Raw genomic sequence first — 16,993 nt, 5'->3', positions numbered from 1 at the left:
CTCCCGAGCCGTACCAGGCCGCGTGCCCTCAACATGGGGGGTGCCTTGGGGAAGGGGGGCCGCGCGGCCCCCCCACCCCAAAGCACCTTGTCCCCATGTTGATGAGGACAAGGGCCTCTTCCCGACAACCCTGGCCGTTGGTTGTCGGGGTCTGCGGGCGGGGGGCTTATCGGAATCCGGGAGCCCCCTTTAATAAGGGGGCCCCCGGATACCGGCCCCCCACCCTATGTGAATGAGTATGGGGTACAATGTACCCCTACCCATTCACCTGTAAAATAAAAGTACCCAAAAAAAAAACACAACACACGAGATAAAATATTTTATTGCACAGCTCCGGGGGTCTTCCGTCTTTGGGGGTCTTCTCGCCGGACTCCTCCGCTATCTTCGTGTAGCTCTTTTGCTAGCGGAGGAGTCCGGCTTTCTTCCTCCCCGCCGCCGGCCTCTTCTCCCGACTTCGGGGGTCTTGTCCCCCTCTTCGGTTCTTCTGCCGGGCCACCGCGCCTTCTTATAGCTCTCTTGCAGGCGGTGGCCTGGTCTTCTGTCGCCGCTGTCGCCTTCCGGTCGCCTTCCGGTAGCCTTCCGTTCTTCTTCTTGTTCTTCTTCTTGTCCAGGAGATGTTGACACGTCGCTCTCTCCGGCCGGAATGCCAGAGCCCCGCTGTGCGGCCACTTATATAGTGACAATGGGGCGGTGTCACATGGTATATGTCACATGGGTTGGTCACATGGGTTGATGTCACATGGGGACTATGACATCGTAAGGGGGCGGGGTCACCATGTGACCAACCCATGTGACATATACCATGTGACACCGCCCCATTGTCACTATATAAGTGGCCGCACAGCGCGGCTTTGGCATTCCGGCCGGAGAGAGCGACGTGTCAACATCTCCTGGAGAAGAAGAAGAAGAACAAGAAGAAGAACGGAAGGCGACCGGAAGGCGACCGGAAGGCGACAGCGGCGACAGAAGACCGGGCCACCGCCTGCAAAAGAGCTATAAGAAGGCGCGGTGGCCCGGCAGAAGAACGGAAGGCGGCGGCGACAGAAGACCGGGCCACCGCCTGCAAAAGAGCTATAAGAAGGCGCGGTGGCCCGGCAGAAGAACCGAAGAGGGGGACAAGACCCCCGAAGTCGGGAGAAGAGGCCGGCGGCGGGGAGGAAGAAAGCCGGACTCCTCCGCTAGCAAAAGAGCTACACGAAGATAGCGGAGGAGTCCGGCGAGAAGACCCCCGAAGACGGAAGACCCCCGGAGCTGTGCAATAAAATATTTTATCTCGTGTGTTGTGTTTTTTTTTTTGGGTACTTTTATTTTACAGGTGAATGGGTAGGGGTACATTGTACCCCATACTCATTCACATAGGGTGGGGGGTCGGTATCCGGGGGCCCCCTTATTAAAGGGGGCTCCCGGATTCCGATAAGCCCCCCTCCCGCAGACCCCGACAACCAACGGCCAGGGTTGTCGGGAAGAGGCCCTTGTCCTCATCAACATGGGGACAAGGTGCTTTGGGGTGGGGGGGCCGCGCGGCCCCCCCTTCCCCAAGGCACCCCCCATGTTGAGGGCACGCGGCCTGGTACGGCTCGGGAGGGGGGGCGCGCTCGCTCGCCCCCCCTTCCTGGCCGGCCGGGTAGCGTGCTCGCACAAGGGTCTGTTGTGGACTTTGGGGGGACCCCCACGCCGATTTTTTTCGGCGTTGGGGTTCCCCTTTAAGTCCATACCAGGCGGCGGGGCCCGCGACGTCTCCGTCGCGGGCCCCGCCTACCTGGAGACGCGCTCGTAATGAGCAGACTTTCCTCCGAGCGGGAACAGTTTGCTCATTTCGAAAGTGGCCTACACACTGGCGGACTGTTCGCTCAAACAAAGTTTCAGCGGACAGTTTTTCGGAATTTCCGAAAAACTTTGTTCGTCAAACTGTCCGCTGAAACTGTCCGCTGAAGCCCCACACACGAGCGGACTGTCCGCTGAAACACTGTTCAGCGGACAAAGTTGAGCGAACAGTCCGCCCGTGTGTAAGCGGCCTTATATTCTAGGTTCTTCAAAGTAGCCACCTTTTGCTTTGATTACTGCTCCGCACACTCTTGGCATTCTGTTGATGAGCTTCAAGAGGTAGTCACCTGAAATGGCTTTCCAACAGTCTTAAAGGAGTTCCCAGAGATGCTTAGCACTTGTTGGCCCATTTGCCTTCACTCTGCGGTCCAGCTCACCCCAAACCATCTCGATTGGGTTCAGGTCCGGTGACTGTGGAGGCCAGGTCATCTGGCGCAGCACCCCATCACTCTCCTTCTTAGTCAAATAGCCCTTACACAGCCTGGAGGTGTGTTTGAGGTCATTGTCCTGTTGAAAACCAAATGATGGTCCAACCAAACGCAAACCGGATGGAATAGCATGCCGCTACAAGATGCTGTGGTAGCCATGCTGGTTCAGCATGCCTTCAATTTTGAATAAATCCCCAACAGTGTCACCAGCAAAGCACCCCCACACCATCACACCTCCTCCTCCATGCTTCACGGTGGGAACCAGGCATTTAGAGTCCATCCGTTCACCTCTTCTGCGTCTTACACAGACACAGTGGTTGGAACCAAAGATCTGAAACTTGGACTCATCAGACCAAAGCACAGATTTCCACTGGTCTAATGTCCATTCCTTGTGTTCTTTAGCCCAAACAAGTCTCTTCTGCTTGTTGCCTGTCCTCAGCAGTGGTTTCCTAGCAGCTATTTTACCATGAAGGCCTGATTCACACAGTCTCCTCTTAACAGTTGTTCTAGAGATGTATCTGCTGCTAGAGCTCTGTGTGGTATTGACCTGTTCTCTAATCTGAGCTGCTGTTAACCTGTGATTTCTGAGGCTGGTGACTCGGATGAACTTATCGTCCACAGCAGAGGTGACTCTTGGTCTTCCTTTCCTGCAGCGGTCCTCATGTGAGCCAGTTTCTTTGTAGTGCTTGATGGTTTTTGCCACTGCACTTGGGGACACTTTCAAAGGTTTCCCAATTGTTCGGACTGACTGACCTTCATTTCTTAAAGTAATGATGGCCACTCGTTTTTCCTTACTTAGTTGCTTTTTTCTTGCCATAATACAAATTCTAACAGTCTATTCAGTAGGACTATCAGCTGTGTACTGTATCCACCTCCTGCACAACACAACTGATGGTCCCAACCCTATTTATAAGGCTTGAAATCCCACTTATTAAACCTGACAGGGCACACCTGTGAAGTGAAAACCATTTCAGATGACTACCTCTTGAAGCTCATCAACAGAATGCCAAGAGTGTGCGGAGCAGTAATCAAAGCAAAAGGTGGCTACTTTGAAGAGCCTAGAATATAAGACATATTTTCAGTTGTTTCACACTTTTTTGTTGAATATATAATTCCACATAGGTTAATTCATAGTTTTGATGCCTTCAGTGTGAAGCTACAATTTTCATAGTCATGAAAATAAAGAAAACTCTTTGAATGAGGTGTGTCAAAACTTTTGGTCTGTACTGTATATATTATATATATATATATATATATAATTTCTTTTTTTTGAGTTTTCAGGTCTTCATGGAAAAGGTAAACATTTTGTCCATACAGGGAGCTTCAGTGTCTTAGTCAATAACACAGTTAATGTTGCAACACTCTTCCAGCTTAAAGCAGAGCTCCATCCAAAAGGGGAAGTGCTGCTCGTCTGCCCCCTCCTCTGCTTTTGACAGCTACCCACTCACACTTCTGGTGAACTGAGCCAGAATTCAGCCCCCCTCATTCTTCCGCAGCTTTCTGGGTCACTTCACAGGTCCCAAAAGCAGCCCAACGCTTTGTACATGCGCAGTTGAAAACCGGTTGTGAAGTTGCAAGGCTTCACTACCGGATTCCCTTAGTTAAAACGGTGGTGTCAGCACCCACTGCTGTTTAAAGTCAGTCAGGCCGCACCTCCGTCTCCAATTGGACACAGGGAGCCACGGCTTGACTCCGGTGCCCCCATAGGAAGCTTCTTTCTGTGGGGCACTCAATAAGAGGGAGGGGCTAGGAGCACCAAAGAGGGACCTGAGAAAGGGAGGATAAGGGCTTCTCTGTGTAAAACCACTGCACAGAGCAGGTAAATAGAACACATTTGGTATTTTTAACTTAAAAAAATAAAAAAACACAAGACTTTACAATCGCTAAGGCTCAGCTCACACTGCTGCGACAACAAAGTTGTCCGACTTTGCCTGTGACTTAATTCCAACTTGATCCAACTTGGATCCTATTTAGTAGCCTGTACAAGGGCTGAAGTTGCACCCAAGTCCAAATAAAGTCGGAGCGACTTGTCTAGTATCAGTTAAGATGGCTCTCATAGGGAAACATTGAATTTGATATATCATGCAACTTGGAGGTCACACAAGTCAGATCCCATGTCATAGCAGTGTGAACTGAGCCTAGGAAAACAATACATTTACAAATGCTAGTTTTGTTGTTTACCAAAATCGAGATGTTATTTTTTCCTGGGGTTTTTGCAAAAAATTAAAGCATTCCATTTTACACATTTTGTAGTTTAGGGTCACAGTGACATAAATATTTTTCTACCAGCTTTATGGTAACTCTGATATTCCAACAGGAAGCTGTGGGAGGAAGGAGAGGTGGGGAGAACTGTTCTTTGAAAAGTTTTATTATGTAAAAAATGAACCAATTAATGTGTTCTGTATGTGTGTGTGTAAGAGAGACTTTTTTATTTTTTTTTATGTAGTACTGAAGTAAGCAGGCCAACGTGTGAAAATCTGTTTAGCTACTGAAAGAATACTGGTGTTACTGTGATGTATGCAGCATTTGAGTGCCTGACCTTTTCTCTTTTCAGGAAATACAAAAATTCATAAATACATTTTATTCATTATCACATGAACATTTTCATAAACATTTTCATAAAATTCATAAATAATATATTTTCAAAAAATGCATTATTTTTACTATAGTTTACTGTTGCAGTTAAATTATGATGGCCAAACACTAGTAGAGTTTTGAATTAATTTTTGTTCCTACATTGTACAAAAATTCCCAGTACATTTGATGACTTGATTAACATCATATGAAAGTTCTGTTTGCTTTTTAACCGCTTGCCTTAGTTTGTAGATGCTATAACTTTTGTGCAAACCAAATCAATATATGCTTATTGAATTTTTTTTAACAAGAAATATGCAGCAGAATACATATTGGCCTAAATGTATGAAGAAAGTTTATTTTTTTCCCCAATTTTTATTGGATGTGTTTTAAAGCAGAAATTAAAAAAACTTTTTTTTTTTTTTTGTAAATTGTTGGTCTTGCAGAGGTGCTCAAATAGCACCAAAATATTGCTCTATTTGTGGGGGGAAAAAAAAAAAATACTTTTTTTGCGTACAGTGTTGCACGACTGCGCAATTGTCCGTTCGTACCTAAATGAATGCAGTGCTGTATCGCCAAAAATTGCCTGGTTATGAAGGGGGGTAAACCTTCCAGAGATCAAGTGGTTAACATTTGATTTTGGAATGAATGGACTTTCCCAAACGAAAACCACTTATGCTATTAGAAATGTGTTTGTTCAAGAAATATTCTAACCTGTTTCTACTAATTTTCTTGGCACTGAGGTAAACGTTTGATTTCAAATCAATTTGACTTCACTAATGATTGCAAAATCAAACTAACAATCTTAAAATTAAAAATGTTGAAATTCTACTAGTACATGGCCAGCTTTAAAAATACAGGCAACATTGGGAATGCTTTCCAAAGTTTTTATGTAAAATGAATTATCCAAATGTATTTAAAGTGTTTGTTAAAGGTTGATTTTTTTTCTTTTAATAACAAACATGTCATACTTACCTGCTCTGTGCAGTGGTTTACACAGGGCAGCTCCAATCCCCCTCTTCTAGGGTCCCCCATCAGTGCTCCTGGCCCCTACCCTCTTAAAGTGGTTGTAAACCCTCACGGACCACTTGCTCTGGGTGCAAGCTGCTTGCTCTGGGGGCACATGTTTATGCTCACTCCCGAGCCACCCCTGTATGTCTATGAGACAGAGAGCGATTTAGCCCCACCCCCTGCTCCCTCCTCACTGGCTGTAATTGACAGCAGCGGGAGCCAATGTTTGCTGTGTCGCAGCCAATGTGGCGGCAGAGACCCAGGAGAGCTTTTGCTCTTGTGCACATCACTGGATCAGGATCGGGTTCAGGTGGGTATAAGGGGGACCTTTCACACTAAAGGTTTCTTACCTTCAGGCATACAATTCACGATGGTAAGAATTAAAAAATCTGGCCACTGAAATGAATAAATGCCCAAGGGCTTAATGCACCTAAATGCTCCTAAACACATTGCACACGTTTAAAAGCGTCAATCTTTTTTGCCAGTAGGAAAGTCATCTAGGAGAGATGGTCAAAGCATTCAGTGTGCAGAGGCCTAAAAGATATCTTCCAAAATCTTCCAATGGCCTTTTTTTTTCTTTTTTTTTTTAAGGTGACAACTGTCTAGGATTGGGTTTACCTCACTTTGTAGAAAATGAAAAAAAAAAAACACAACAGACAGGAGTTTTATTCATTCCCTACTCCAGGGGTAGGCAACCTCGGCCCTCCAGCTGTGATGAAACTACAAATCCCATCATGCTTCAGCCTCTAGGACTCATGCCTGTGATTGTAAGGGTCTTGCAATTTCTCATGGGACTTGCAGTTTCACCACAACTGGAGGGCAGAGATTGCCTACCCACTCAAATAGGGATATAGGGAGTAGGGGATGGTTAAAGTGGTTTTAAAAGCTGGAGGTTTTTTAACTTAATGCATTCTCTGCATTAGTGCTAGGCCTTTGTTAGAGATTAAAATATTCAGGAACACAATGGCTGTGCTAAAAAGCAGAAAACTATATACAGTTTTGGTATCAGTCTTCTGCCGGCTGCTGGGGCCCTTAGAGATGTTGGCGCGCTTAGGATGATGGAGATTACTGCAGACAGTAAGATGGTCAAATGCACAGGAATGTGCCAGGGTCAGATAATGAGTTAAAGAGGATGGTGGTGTTAGCAGAGAAGAACAGACAGTGCTTGAAATCAATTTCATAGGGCTTAAGGCTGACAGTCATCCAACAAAGAAACCCTGCTCTTTCCTAGACTTTTTAATTTATCTTCCCTCTTTAGACTCCTCCTGCTTCCACATACATTGGGGCTTGTACTTTCCCTTTCAGGAACTGCAATGGCACAGTTTATAGCCCAGACTACACTTCCCAGTGTTCACTGTTCTGCACTTGTGAAACAGGAGCACATTATGTCCAACAGCTCCATCTTGTGGCAGAAAGAAGGAACTTTCCTCAGGCACCTTTCACAATTGTGAACGTAATATTCTCCATAACTCAGTAACAGCATGCAAGGTTACATAAGAAATGTGGAGGTGTGACTTTGTAATATGGACCTTACAACACATTTTGTACCAGAGCATATACATGTAATGCATTGACTGCAATAGTGTGACTGTGTCAGATATGATATGGGAAGTAACTGGTGATAAGGAGATGGCTGAGAGGAGGTTTTACTGGGTCAGCAATAAAAATCACATTGTTCACAGAAACAGCAATGTTTTGGTGCCAGTAATGCTTTTGCAACTCACCCTCCAGGCTTTCTGGCTGTAAAATTACTGGAATGTGGTTTGTGGACAATGCGATGGCTTTTTTGGCATAGAAATATTCTCTACATTCTAAAGGAGACATACTCTGTGAATTTAGGTAGGCAAAGGCAATGTTATAGTTTCAATTTTGTCAAGCATACTGGGCGCTAATGCCTCTATTCCAATAAATCCAGATTGTCCTTTTTATTGTTGTCATGATTTTAGCCAGTTCCCACTTCCAGACCAATCCCACAATCTTGCCTCAGTCCCAATAGTCCTCAAATGTTTCCTGTCTCCAAGACATTTGGTATTCAGTTATCACTAGGATGAGCCGAACACCCCTACGGTTTGGTTCGAAGCATAACATGCAAACACCATTAAATTGCTCATTTTAAAAGCTTATAAGCAAGTTATTACCATAAAAGGTGTTTGGGGACCCGAGTCCTGCCCCAGGGGACATGTATCAATGCAAAAAAAGTTTAAAAAACTGCCAATTTTTCAGGAGCAGTGATTTTATTAATGCTTAAAGTGAAACAATAAAAATGAAATATTTCTATAAATATCGTGTCTGGGGGGTCTCCTTAGTCTGCCTGCAAAGTAGCACATCTTCCCCATGTTTATAACAGTACCACAGCAAAATGACATTTCTAAGGGAAAAAAAATGTAATTTAAACCTGCTCATGGCTGTAATGTATTGTCGGATCCTGGCAATATAGATAAAAATCATTGAAAAAAAAAGGGAGCATGGGTTCCCCCCAGTCCATTACTAGGCCCTTAGTATGAATATTAAGGGTAACCCCGTGCCAAAAATACCAAAAATAAAAGGCATGGATGCCCCCCCCAAACCCATACCTGGCCCTCTTCAGGTCTGGTATGGATATTAAGGGGAACCCTGCACCAACTTTTTTTTTAAATGGCGTGGGAGTCCCCCAAGCCCCCAGGTACTATATAATCTGAACAGCAGTATATATACACACTATACAGACTGCAATGTATACTCTTCAGAAAAATTGGGCCTTTGGTGTTGGTGGTGCCGGAACAGTGTAACCCCTCAGTTACCATTGTTGAGTGCGGGAATGGGCCTTGCTGTTAAATATCGTATCAAAAATTGTAGCTACATGCCCCTGTTAAACAGGGGGAGAAAAACTGGGCCTTGGTAGTGGTGATGGTGCCAGAACACTGTAAGCCCACACAGTTACTCTTGTTGGGTGCAGGAACAGGCTCTGCTGTTAAATATTGTATCAAAATGTTTAATTATATGCCCCTGTTAAACAGGAGGAGAATAATTGGGCCTTGGTGGTGGTGTCCTAAACCAAAAATATTGTTGGAAGCTAGCATCATCAAGATTGAGGAGAAATAGGATAAGCAACATAGGCAGTCTTCAAGGGATCCCAGATCCATAGCAAATTCAATCAGCAGTTACATCAGCATCGGGTGCTTGATAGCTGCTGATCCAGGACTGATTCATTTTTGTAAATTTGAGCCTATCAACCGTGTCTGTGGACAGGCCCACTCTTTGATCCGTTACAAACCCTCCAGCAGCACTGAATGTGTGTTTATAAAACATGACAGGCCAGTAGCTCAATTCCATATTGAGTAAGTTCTGGCCAGTGGTCCATCCTCAAGACCCAGTAACCCAGTGGATGCTCTGTTGGAAAGTCCTGCAAATCTGCTCTTGCCCTTAAATATTCCTGCACCATATAATGCAGATTCTGGTGATGGCTGCTTGAACCGTTCAGTGCTGAGGACTGAAAAATAGTTTCAAGGCATCGGTCAGCTGGCCACTTTCTACTCCGCTCTTCCTCTGACTGAATGAAGCCTCAGCAACATGTTGTCCAGCTCCAGGAAATGGTAACCTCCCAGGGTCTGGAAATGCATTGCACAAACCTTTCAAGGCCTCCTGAAGAGGTTTCATCCCCTGCTCCCTCTGTGAAGGCCGCTTGAGGTCTGCAACCTTTCCCTTGTAACATGGATCAAGAAGGGTTTCCAGCCAGTAACAATCCCTCTCCTTGATACCACAAATTTTAGGGTCCTTTCACAGGCTTTGCAAAATCAGGGAGGCCATGTAGCATAAGTTTGCAGAGGCATTTGAGTCCTCTGGATAACCAAGGATCACATTATCCGTAACTACCTCTTCCCAGCTACATAAAACTCCTTGGGTTTCTGGGCACTGAAAACCATCCCTTGAACACTGCTGTCAAGTGTTATGCTCTATATCCATGCTGACACAATCCTCCTCCTCTACTTCCTTTGTGTTTGGCAGGCCCGCAGGAATGCTATCTGGATAAAGGAGGCCTTGAGAGGAAAGGAATTCCTCCTCTTCCTCCCTTTATTCTGCTGCAAGTGCCCTGTCCATGATTCCACGAAGCGCATGCTCCAGCAAGAAGACTAGAGGGAGAGTGTCAGTGATGCATGCATGGTTGCTGCTCACCATCCTTGTGGCCTCCTCAAATGGTGACAGGACAGTGCATGCATCCTTGATCAGTAGCCACTGGCATGGCGAAAAGAAGCCAAGCTCCCCTGACCCTGTCCTGGTGCCATACTCGCACAGGTACTGATTGATGGCCCTTTGCTGTGTGTGCAGCTGCTGCAGCATTGCCAACGTTAAATTCCACCTGGTGGGCATGTCCCAAATAAGGTGGTTGTGTGGGCAGGTTGCATTCCCTTTGAATGTCACCCAGCCGAGCACTGGCATTGTATGACCGGTGGAAATGACCACATACTTTTCTGGCCTGCCTCCGGAGATCTTGTAAGCCTGGGTACCTGCTCAAGAACCGCTGCACCACCAAATTCAGGACGTGTGCCAAACATTGAACATTGGTCAAGTGTCCCTGTCGGAGGGGGGAGAGAAGGTTGGTGCCCTTGTCACATACAACCATTCCTGACTGAAGCTGGCATGGCCGACAACCGCCTCTGAGCCTGCCCCTGCAGAGCTGACAGAATCTCTGCCCCAGTGTGGCTCCTGTCCCCTAGACAGACCAACTCAAGCACCGCATGGCATCTTTTAGCCTGACTGTTTGCATAGCCTCTTGAACGCTTAGAAGAAGAGGCCATAGAGGAAGAGGAGGGGGTGGAGTAGAGAGCTGTGTCAGAATGACCACTAGCATTTTGGAAGTGTGGTGGCGTAACAAGCTCCAATAACACTGAACCCTGTCCTGCATCCTTCCCAGCTGCCAGCAGAGTTACGGAGTGCACCGTGAAGGAAAATTAACATCCCTGCCCATGCCTGCTGGACCATGAGTCAGCGGTAATATGAACCTTACTGCTGACCGCCCTGTGCAACGAAGCCAAAACATTGCTTTCCACATGCTGGTAGAGAGCTGGAATGGCCTTCCATGAAAAGAATTGGCGTTTTGGAACCTGCCACTGAGGTAAACACTTTCTACAAATTCATGAAAGAGGGCAGAGTCTACCAGTTAAAAAGGCAGCAGTTGCAGTGCTAACAATTTGGCCAAGCTAACATTTAGACGCTGAGCATGTGGATGGCTGGGACCGAATTTCAACTGGGGTAGGGAAATTTGCCTGCGAAAATCAATTGGTGGTGTATTGCTAGCAGATTGGCTGCAAGTACTTGGGACACCTACACCTTACCTTAATTTCTCTCAGTGCAGGTTTTTGAGAGGACTGGAGGTATAGTAGGGTTGGATATCTCAGATGAAGAGCAAGGAAAAGTTTGCCTTTTTCTTTGATGTGGGTCTCTCAAGTGCTTTTGCCAACAGACTGCATGACAGGTCGTCATATGTCTGGTCAAGCATGTGGTGCCCAAGTGGCTGCTGTTCTGGCCACACTTGATCTGCTTCAGACATAGGTTGCAAACAGCAATGGTGTGATCTGATGAACACGTGTCAAAAAAGGCCCACACCAAGGAACTTTTAAAAGTCAGTAGGGAGTCAGCAGTGCCCTGCACCTGCGGAGCTCTGCAGTGTAATGCAATAAGGTGGCTGCCTTAATCTACCCCCTAGAGGACATCCTGCCTCATAGGAGTTGTGCCTCCTCCTCCTCCCTTTCCTCCTCTCTTCTGTCAGGCACCCAAGTACAGTCAGTGACGTCATCATCCCCTCCCTCATCACTGGAGCAAACTTGGCAGTATGTTGCAGCTGGGGGAACATGACTGCCAGTTTTCTTGTCATTCTGTGGCACTTCCTCTCTCTAGGCTCACGTTACTCCCTGTGAACCAACCTGGGAGCACACATTGCAGCCTTCGAATCGATGCACATCCTCCAGCAGCATGTAACCAACACTGTGGTCGAATAATTCTGGGGACTCCTCCGTGCATGATGGTGGGGCTAGAGAAGGAGTGACTGTGGACAAGAAGCCGGTGGAATAGGCCGATTTGGCAGCTGCACTGGAAGGCAAACTGCTCTGAGCCTGGGTGACAAAAGGGCACAAAAGGTCCTCACATTTTTATTTTTGCAACACCACCTTCACCACCAGCACAAACCGTGCCATGGTCATTTGGTGTATCTATAATAAGACAGGTCACTCCATTCAATTATATTCCTGACTATCATTGAATAACTGTAACTCACCCCCTCCGGCCAGTAATTCCTTTATTAGATATGAAAAGGGCATAAAAACAACATCTAAAGTTTATGAATATACGTAATGTAAAGTAGCAGTATTTCTATCTGTATCTTATTCTCCCTTATCATCTAGCATGTCCGGAGAGTTCATAAATCTAAGCGTAGTGCTGTTGAAAGTTCAAGACAGACAGATAAGGGCAGAATGGGCCCCATGGCAAGGTAGCACCTTTACCTCTTTGCCCATCCCCCTTCCCATCTTTGCCATTGAAATAGACAATTGCAATAGGAACAGAGACGCTGCTCCATTTACATTGTCTGTACTGGCATGGCCCCATCAGATGCTAACTGACTACAAATGTATCTTCCCTTATGATGTGACATTGTCAAGAATATAGTAGTGCATAGCTGTACCTGAAGATCTGCATGTGCACAAAATATATAGTCATTGGCCCAGTACATTGGATACATGAGCACGCATATGCTAATATACGTGCTCACACTAATACAGGTTAGTGCTAATGAGTGTGCATGTCTAATACTGGCTTAGGCACCCGATTTAAAGTACAGCACACTGAAAATAATTTTCTGAGTTGTTGTCGTCAGCTTGTGACCGGATCTGTATTATGCTATCCTGTGTTTGACCTGACTTGCCTCATGACTCTGCTGACCTTCCTTTCTTTCTTTTCTTTCCTAACGTCATACTCTGCTGGCTTGTTTGATACCTCTGTTACTCATTTGATACCAACTCCTGCCTTGATTTGGTATTTTGGTTACCCAGTTGTTGCTGACCCTGTCCCATCTTGACTAAGCAAGTACCTCAGATCCTCCTGGGTAGCAACATTCTGGACAAGTTCTGGTCCAAGCATCCAAAGCATCCCAGCGGTATGCAGACTTTCCTCTGACCACCCACTGTGTCAGGACCTACAGCAGGCACCTATGCCACTCCTTGTACTGCTATGCTCTGTCCCTAACTCCAGGTGGTATTGAGCAGAATGTGTAAGGGAAACCCTCTTATCGGCTCATTTTCTACTAGGAATTTGACAGACAGGTAGGTGCATAGTCTTGGGCCATTGCGATATCCACTTAGTTTACTTCAGAAGCATTAAGGTTGTAGATGGTCTCAATGGACATTCTGGGTCCTAGGCTCTTGCATAGGTTACTTTGTGGATGAACTCTTCCTGGTCTACGGTACGGTTGTGGTGCTGCCATACCACAGAAAACAACATGTATATAAAATAAATTTACATTGTGGTCTTATTATTCTTTATGGTTAGCCTCCCTGTCCTGTACAAGATTCTGACCAGCCTGATGCTGCTGTGGTGATGCAGCATCTAGGATAAAAGAATGTAAAATTATTGTGTTTATTTCATCTTCATAATTAACAGCTTCCCATCTACTTGGTTCATGATGGTGGAGTTGTACCCCCTACAAAAATAATGTTTTTCCTCCTGTTTGGCCTACCTGCACATCTCTGCTGATTCTTAATAACATAAAATTTACCACCAGATCCTTGCAAGTCCAGTGTGCCCAATACAAGACCCCACCAAAAAAAGCAATTAAAAAGGTAAATTCTAATGACCTTATCAGTGTACTGTTCTCTTGTAATATTTATTTGTGTCTGAATACATTATGCACATTCTAGTCATGCAGGTGAAAATGTAATTGAAATGAAAAGCCTGAAGCCTATAAAAACAAATTGTGCAAATATTAAGATGGATATTCAAAACAGCAAACAGCATTGCCAAAGTAGTTCTCATGAATTGTTGGCAATGCAGATTTTTAAGCTGACCATTTTTTATTACTGAGCAGGTACCTGGCCTTTGAACATTGCCGGTATTACAAACCCCCTTTATTTATTACTTAAGGTTAATGTTTTTTCTTTATGGCTAAAAATCTCAGAGCTCTATAAAATTGAGTAGGGACAATTTCTCCTATGACTCAAGTATAAGGGAGGTGGATCCACTCCTAATACGTTGTATGTAGGATTCTGAAATAGCACCCCTCACACGCTTCTCTACTGTTCCCCTCAAAGACAATTACTTGAGCAGAATACTAATAGAATTTTTTTTTGAGGCACCTCAACTATATACACATACACACATTCATTTCTTCCAAATGTGTTGGCTGAATTTTTTTCCACCTGCCTAAATGACTAGTTTAATAGTTAGTTTCCCACCCCTGTGCTTCTGGGTCACATAGCTGTTGCATGCTCCTTTATGGTAGTGTTTTTCAACCTTTTTTCAGTCAAGCACCCTTTAAAATTATGCACGAGACACCCCATTTTAAAATGTGAAAACTAAACAAATAGCTTTACATAACACAACAACATCCAAACACATAGGCCATCCAACATGTAAGCAGATGCAGTTAGCTAGTTTGCCACTAGGTGGCTCTGTCCCAGGAGAGTGTGGCAACAGAGAAAAATGTAAGCAGGTGCTAGGCCCCTTTTAGCTACAGCCCTCCTTTTTTAACGTAATGGGTGGGTCAGTGCCCACTTATAAGGCTGAGAGGAGACAGTGCATTTGGGGCATGGGAGCTAGAGACCCCACCATTCAGCATATATAGTCAACAAGTGAAGGCCCTGGACAGGGCTGGGGGGTCGAGGAGAGGTGGACCTGCACCCAGAAGAGCCAGCTGTAGACTTCCTGACCATTATGGTGTTGGATGGGTTGCAAAAGGCCTTTCAGGCCAGGCCAAGCATTTCCTGGTGTTAGGCTATCCCTTGGGAGGACCTGGGAGAGGCGTACCCAGCTGGAGATGTCTGCAGTGATCCTATCTCAGAGGGACTATCTGCAAGGAACAGTGAGTGGACCAGCCTAAGGCGAACCAGAACCTCTGAGTGAGTACTAATGATCCTGGCTAGATAGAGACTGAGCTAGGGAAGATGGCTTGCTATACGTGCTGCTGGATGCTTTCACATGTGACTGCTGCAGATCGTCCACTATATGTGATTGGCAATGTACTGTCAGTTGCCCTGGATAGTATTTCGATATGATGTGACTGTATTTGCCATTTTTTTAATTACCATCAGTAGATTGCAGCAATCCTTTTTCTGTGTGAACATTCCTTCATGTGGGATAGAACGGTTAATAGCTGGAAAACTCATAAGGAGGCCTCTGGCATGGAAAGGGCACGAGAGGGTGGAGGGTTAAAGCTTCAAGGAGGTGGGTTGTTGCTCTTGAAGGGAAGAAGTTGGGCAGGAACTTGTGCATAGCTATTCCCAAGCCCCTGTACAAACATTTATTTTTTTTCTTACAAAGTCAATACACCTTTGCACACTGGTACTGACTAATATTCCAGCGTTTCTCTTCTACTTCACTTACCTAAAGTGACCCCATACTGATGAAGAGGAGCAGACAAGTATTGTGCGCAGGCGCCCGCTGTCACCCTCATCAACCGATGATGTAATTGGTTGTTAGGATGCCAGCGGTGCCAAAAGGTAGTAATGTTGCAGAACAACTCTGGCTTGAGCTGACCATCCGGGAACAACACTCACCACAAGCTTAAAAGAGCAGCAGGTCTGAATACCCCTAATTTTACCCTTTTCTGTTGGTACACATTCAGTACCGTGACCCTACAATGCACAATGGTACTGACTAATATTCCAGTGTTTCTCTTCTCCTTCACTCAGGTAAAGTGACCACAGTGCTAATGGAGAGGAGCCAAGGAGGGGCAAACAAGGATTCTATGCAGGTCTCCCTCATCAACCAATGACATCATTGGTTGTTAGGATGCCGGCGGCTGACCTGCATGGTGCCAAAGGTTGTATTGCTGCAAAACAAAAAATCCTGCGGCTTTCAAAAAGGCAAGCTTGATCCACCCCACTGGCTTGTACATAATTGTTTGGCAATTTTTAGGCATTTTACCAAGACACCCCTGAAGAACCCAGAAGGCACACTGGTTGAAAGAAATACTGTTCTATGGGTATAGTTATGCAATTGGTGTAGTGCTCTTGGATATTAATTGCAAACATTGCCACCTGTAACTAAAAGTACAGCAATTTCCATAAATTTATTGAGAGCTGAATATCCAGGAGCAACACTCACTGCAAACTTAAAAGTACAGCAGGTCTGAATGCATTGGTAGACATTCAGTACTGTTGCTCTACAATGTATTTATTACTTATTAACTAATCTTTTCATGCTGCAGGTACATTTTCTACAACATACCCTGTTTCCCCTAAAATAAGACCTAGCGTGATTGTCGGTGTTGGCTGCAATATAAGCCCTACCACCCAAATAAGCCCTACTCTGTTTCCTCAAAAATAAGCCCTACCCTGAAAAGAAGACCTACAAGGACTTTAACTAGGGCTTATTTGGGGGGTAGGGCTTTTATTGCAGCTATCACTGACAATCACACTAGGTCTTATTGTAGGGGAAACAGGGTACATAATGATTTCAAGAATCATAAAAACGTACACCTTCATTCAATCAAAATTGGATGCATCTGTGCTGCAGCTGGTGTCCCAATGAACATCTAAAGGTTATATACAGTAGTTCCTGATGCAAATATAAAGATATGGTAAAGAAGAACCATTAGTAACAGTATGCTGACCCATGTGCTGTAGTGCAACACCACTGATATAGACATAGGGAATTACCATTAATCAGATTTCATCAAACTATAAATCTTCAGCTTTAATGGATATTAGAAAGGTATGCTGAAGTTTGTAGTTCATTAGCTGCTGCTTCTGTTTAAATGCACACATTTCAAAAAACATAATTGTACATTGCAATATATCAAGGTAAGTCACTTACCTTCATCTTTGTTGGGTTCCTTAGAGGAATGTAGTCCCCTGCTCCAAGGTAAGTGAGAGCAGTAATGCAGAAAGGAAAAAGGAATAGTTTAAGTATCAGCTATCTTGTGATCATCCAAGTTGCTGTGTTAACAACTTCAGGGCAAATGGTTAAAC

General features: G+C 45.1%; 1 protein-coding gene across 1 annotated transcript in view; it reads right to left on the bottom strand.

The window, feature by feature from the left end:
• The window catches only part of LOC143923753 (dipeptidyl peptidase 4-like), a 179,437-nt gene that overhangs the window by 129,936 nt on the left and 32,508 nt on the right, over positions 1-16,993 (bottom strand). Inside the window, exon 2 of the mRNA XM_077447582.1 lies at positions 16,839-16,876. Within this exon, the coding sequence (XP_077303708.1) occupies positions 16,839-16,876 (38 nt within the window). The remainder of the gene's footprint in view (positions 1-16,838; positions 16,877-16,993) is intronic.

This window comes from Lithobates pipiens, unplaced genomic scaffold (assembly GCF_037356315.1).
Source record: "Lithobates pipiens isolate NorthernLeopardFrog02 unplaced genomic scaffold, aLitPip1_a1.2 Scaffold_22, whole genome shotgun sequence".
Classification (NCBI taxonomy): domain Eukaryota; kingdom Metazoa; phylum Chordata; class Amphibia; order Anura; family Ranidae; genus Lithobates; species Lithobates pipiens.
Note: the sequence above shows the minus strand (reverse complement) of the source record. Positions and strands in the feature narration are given on the sequence as shown.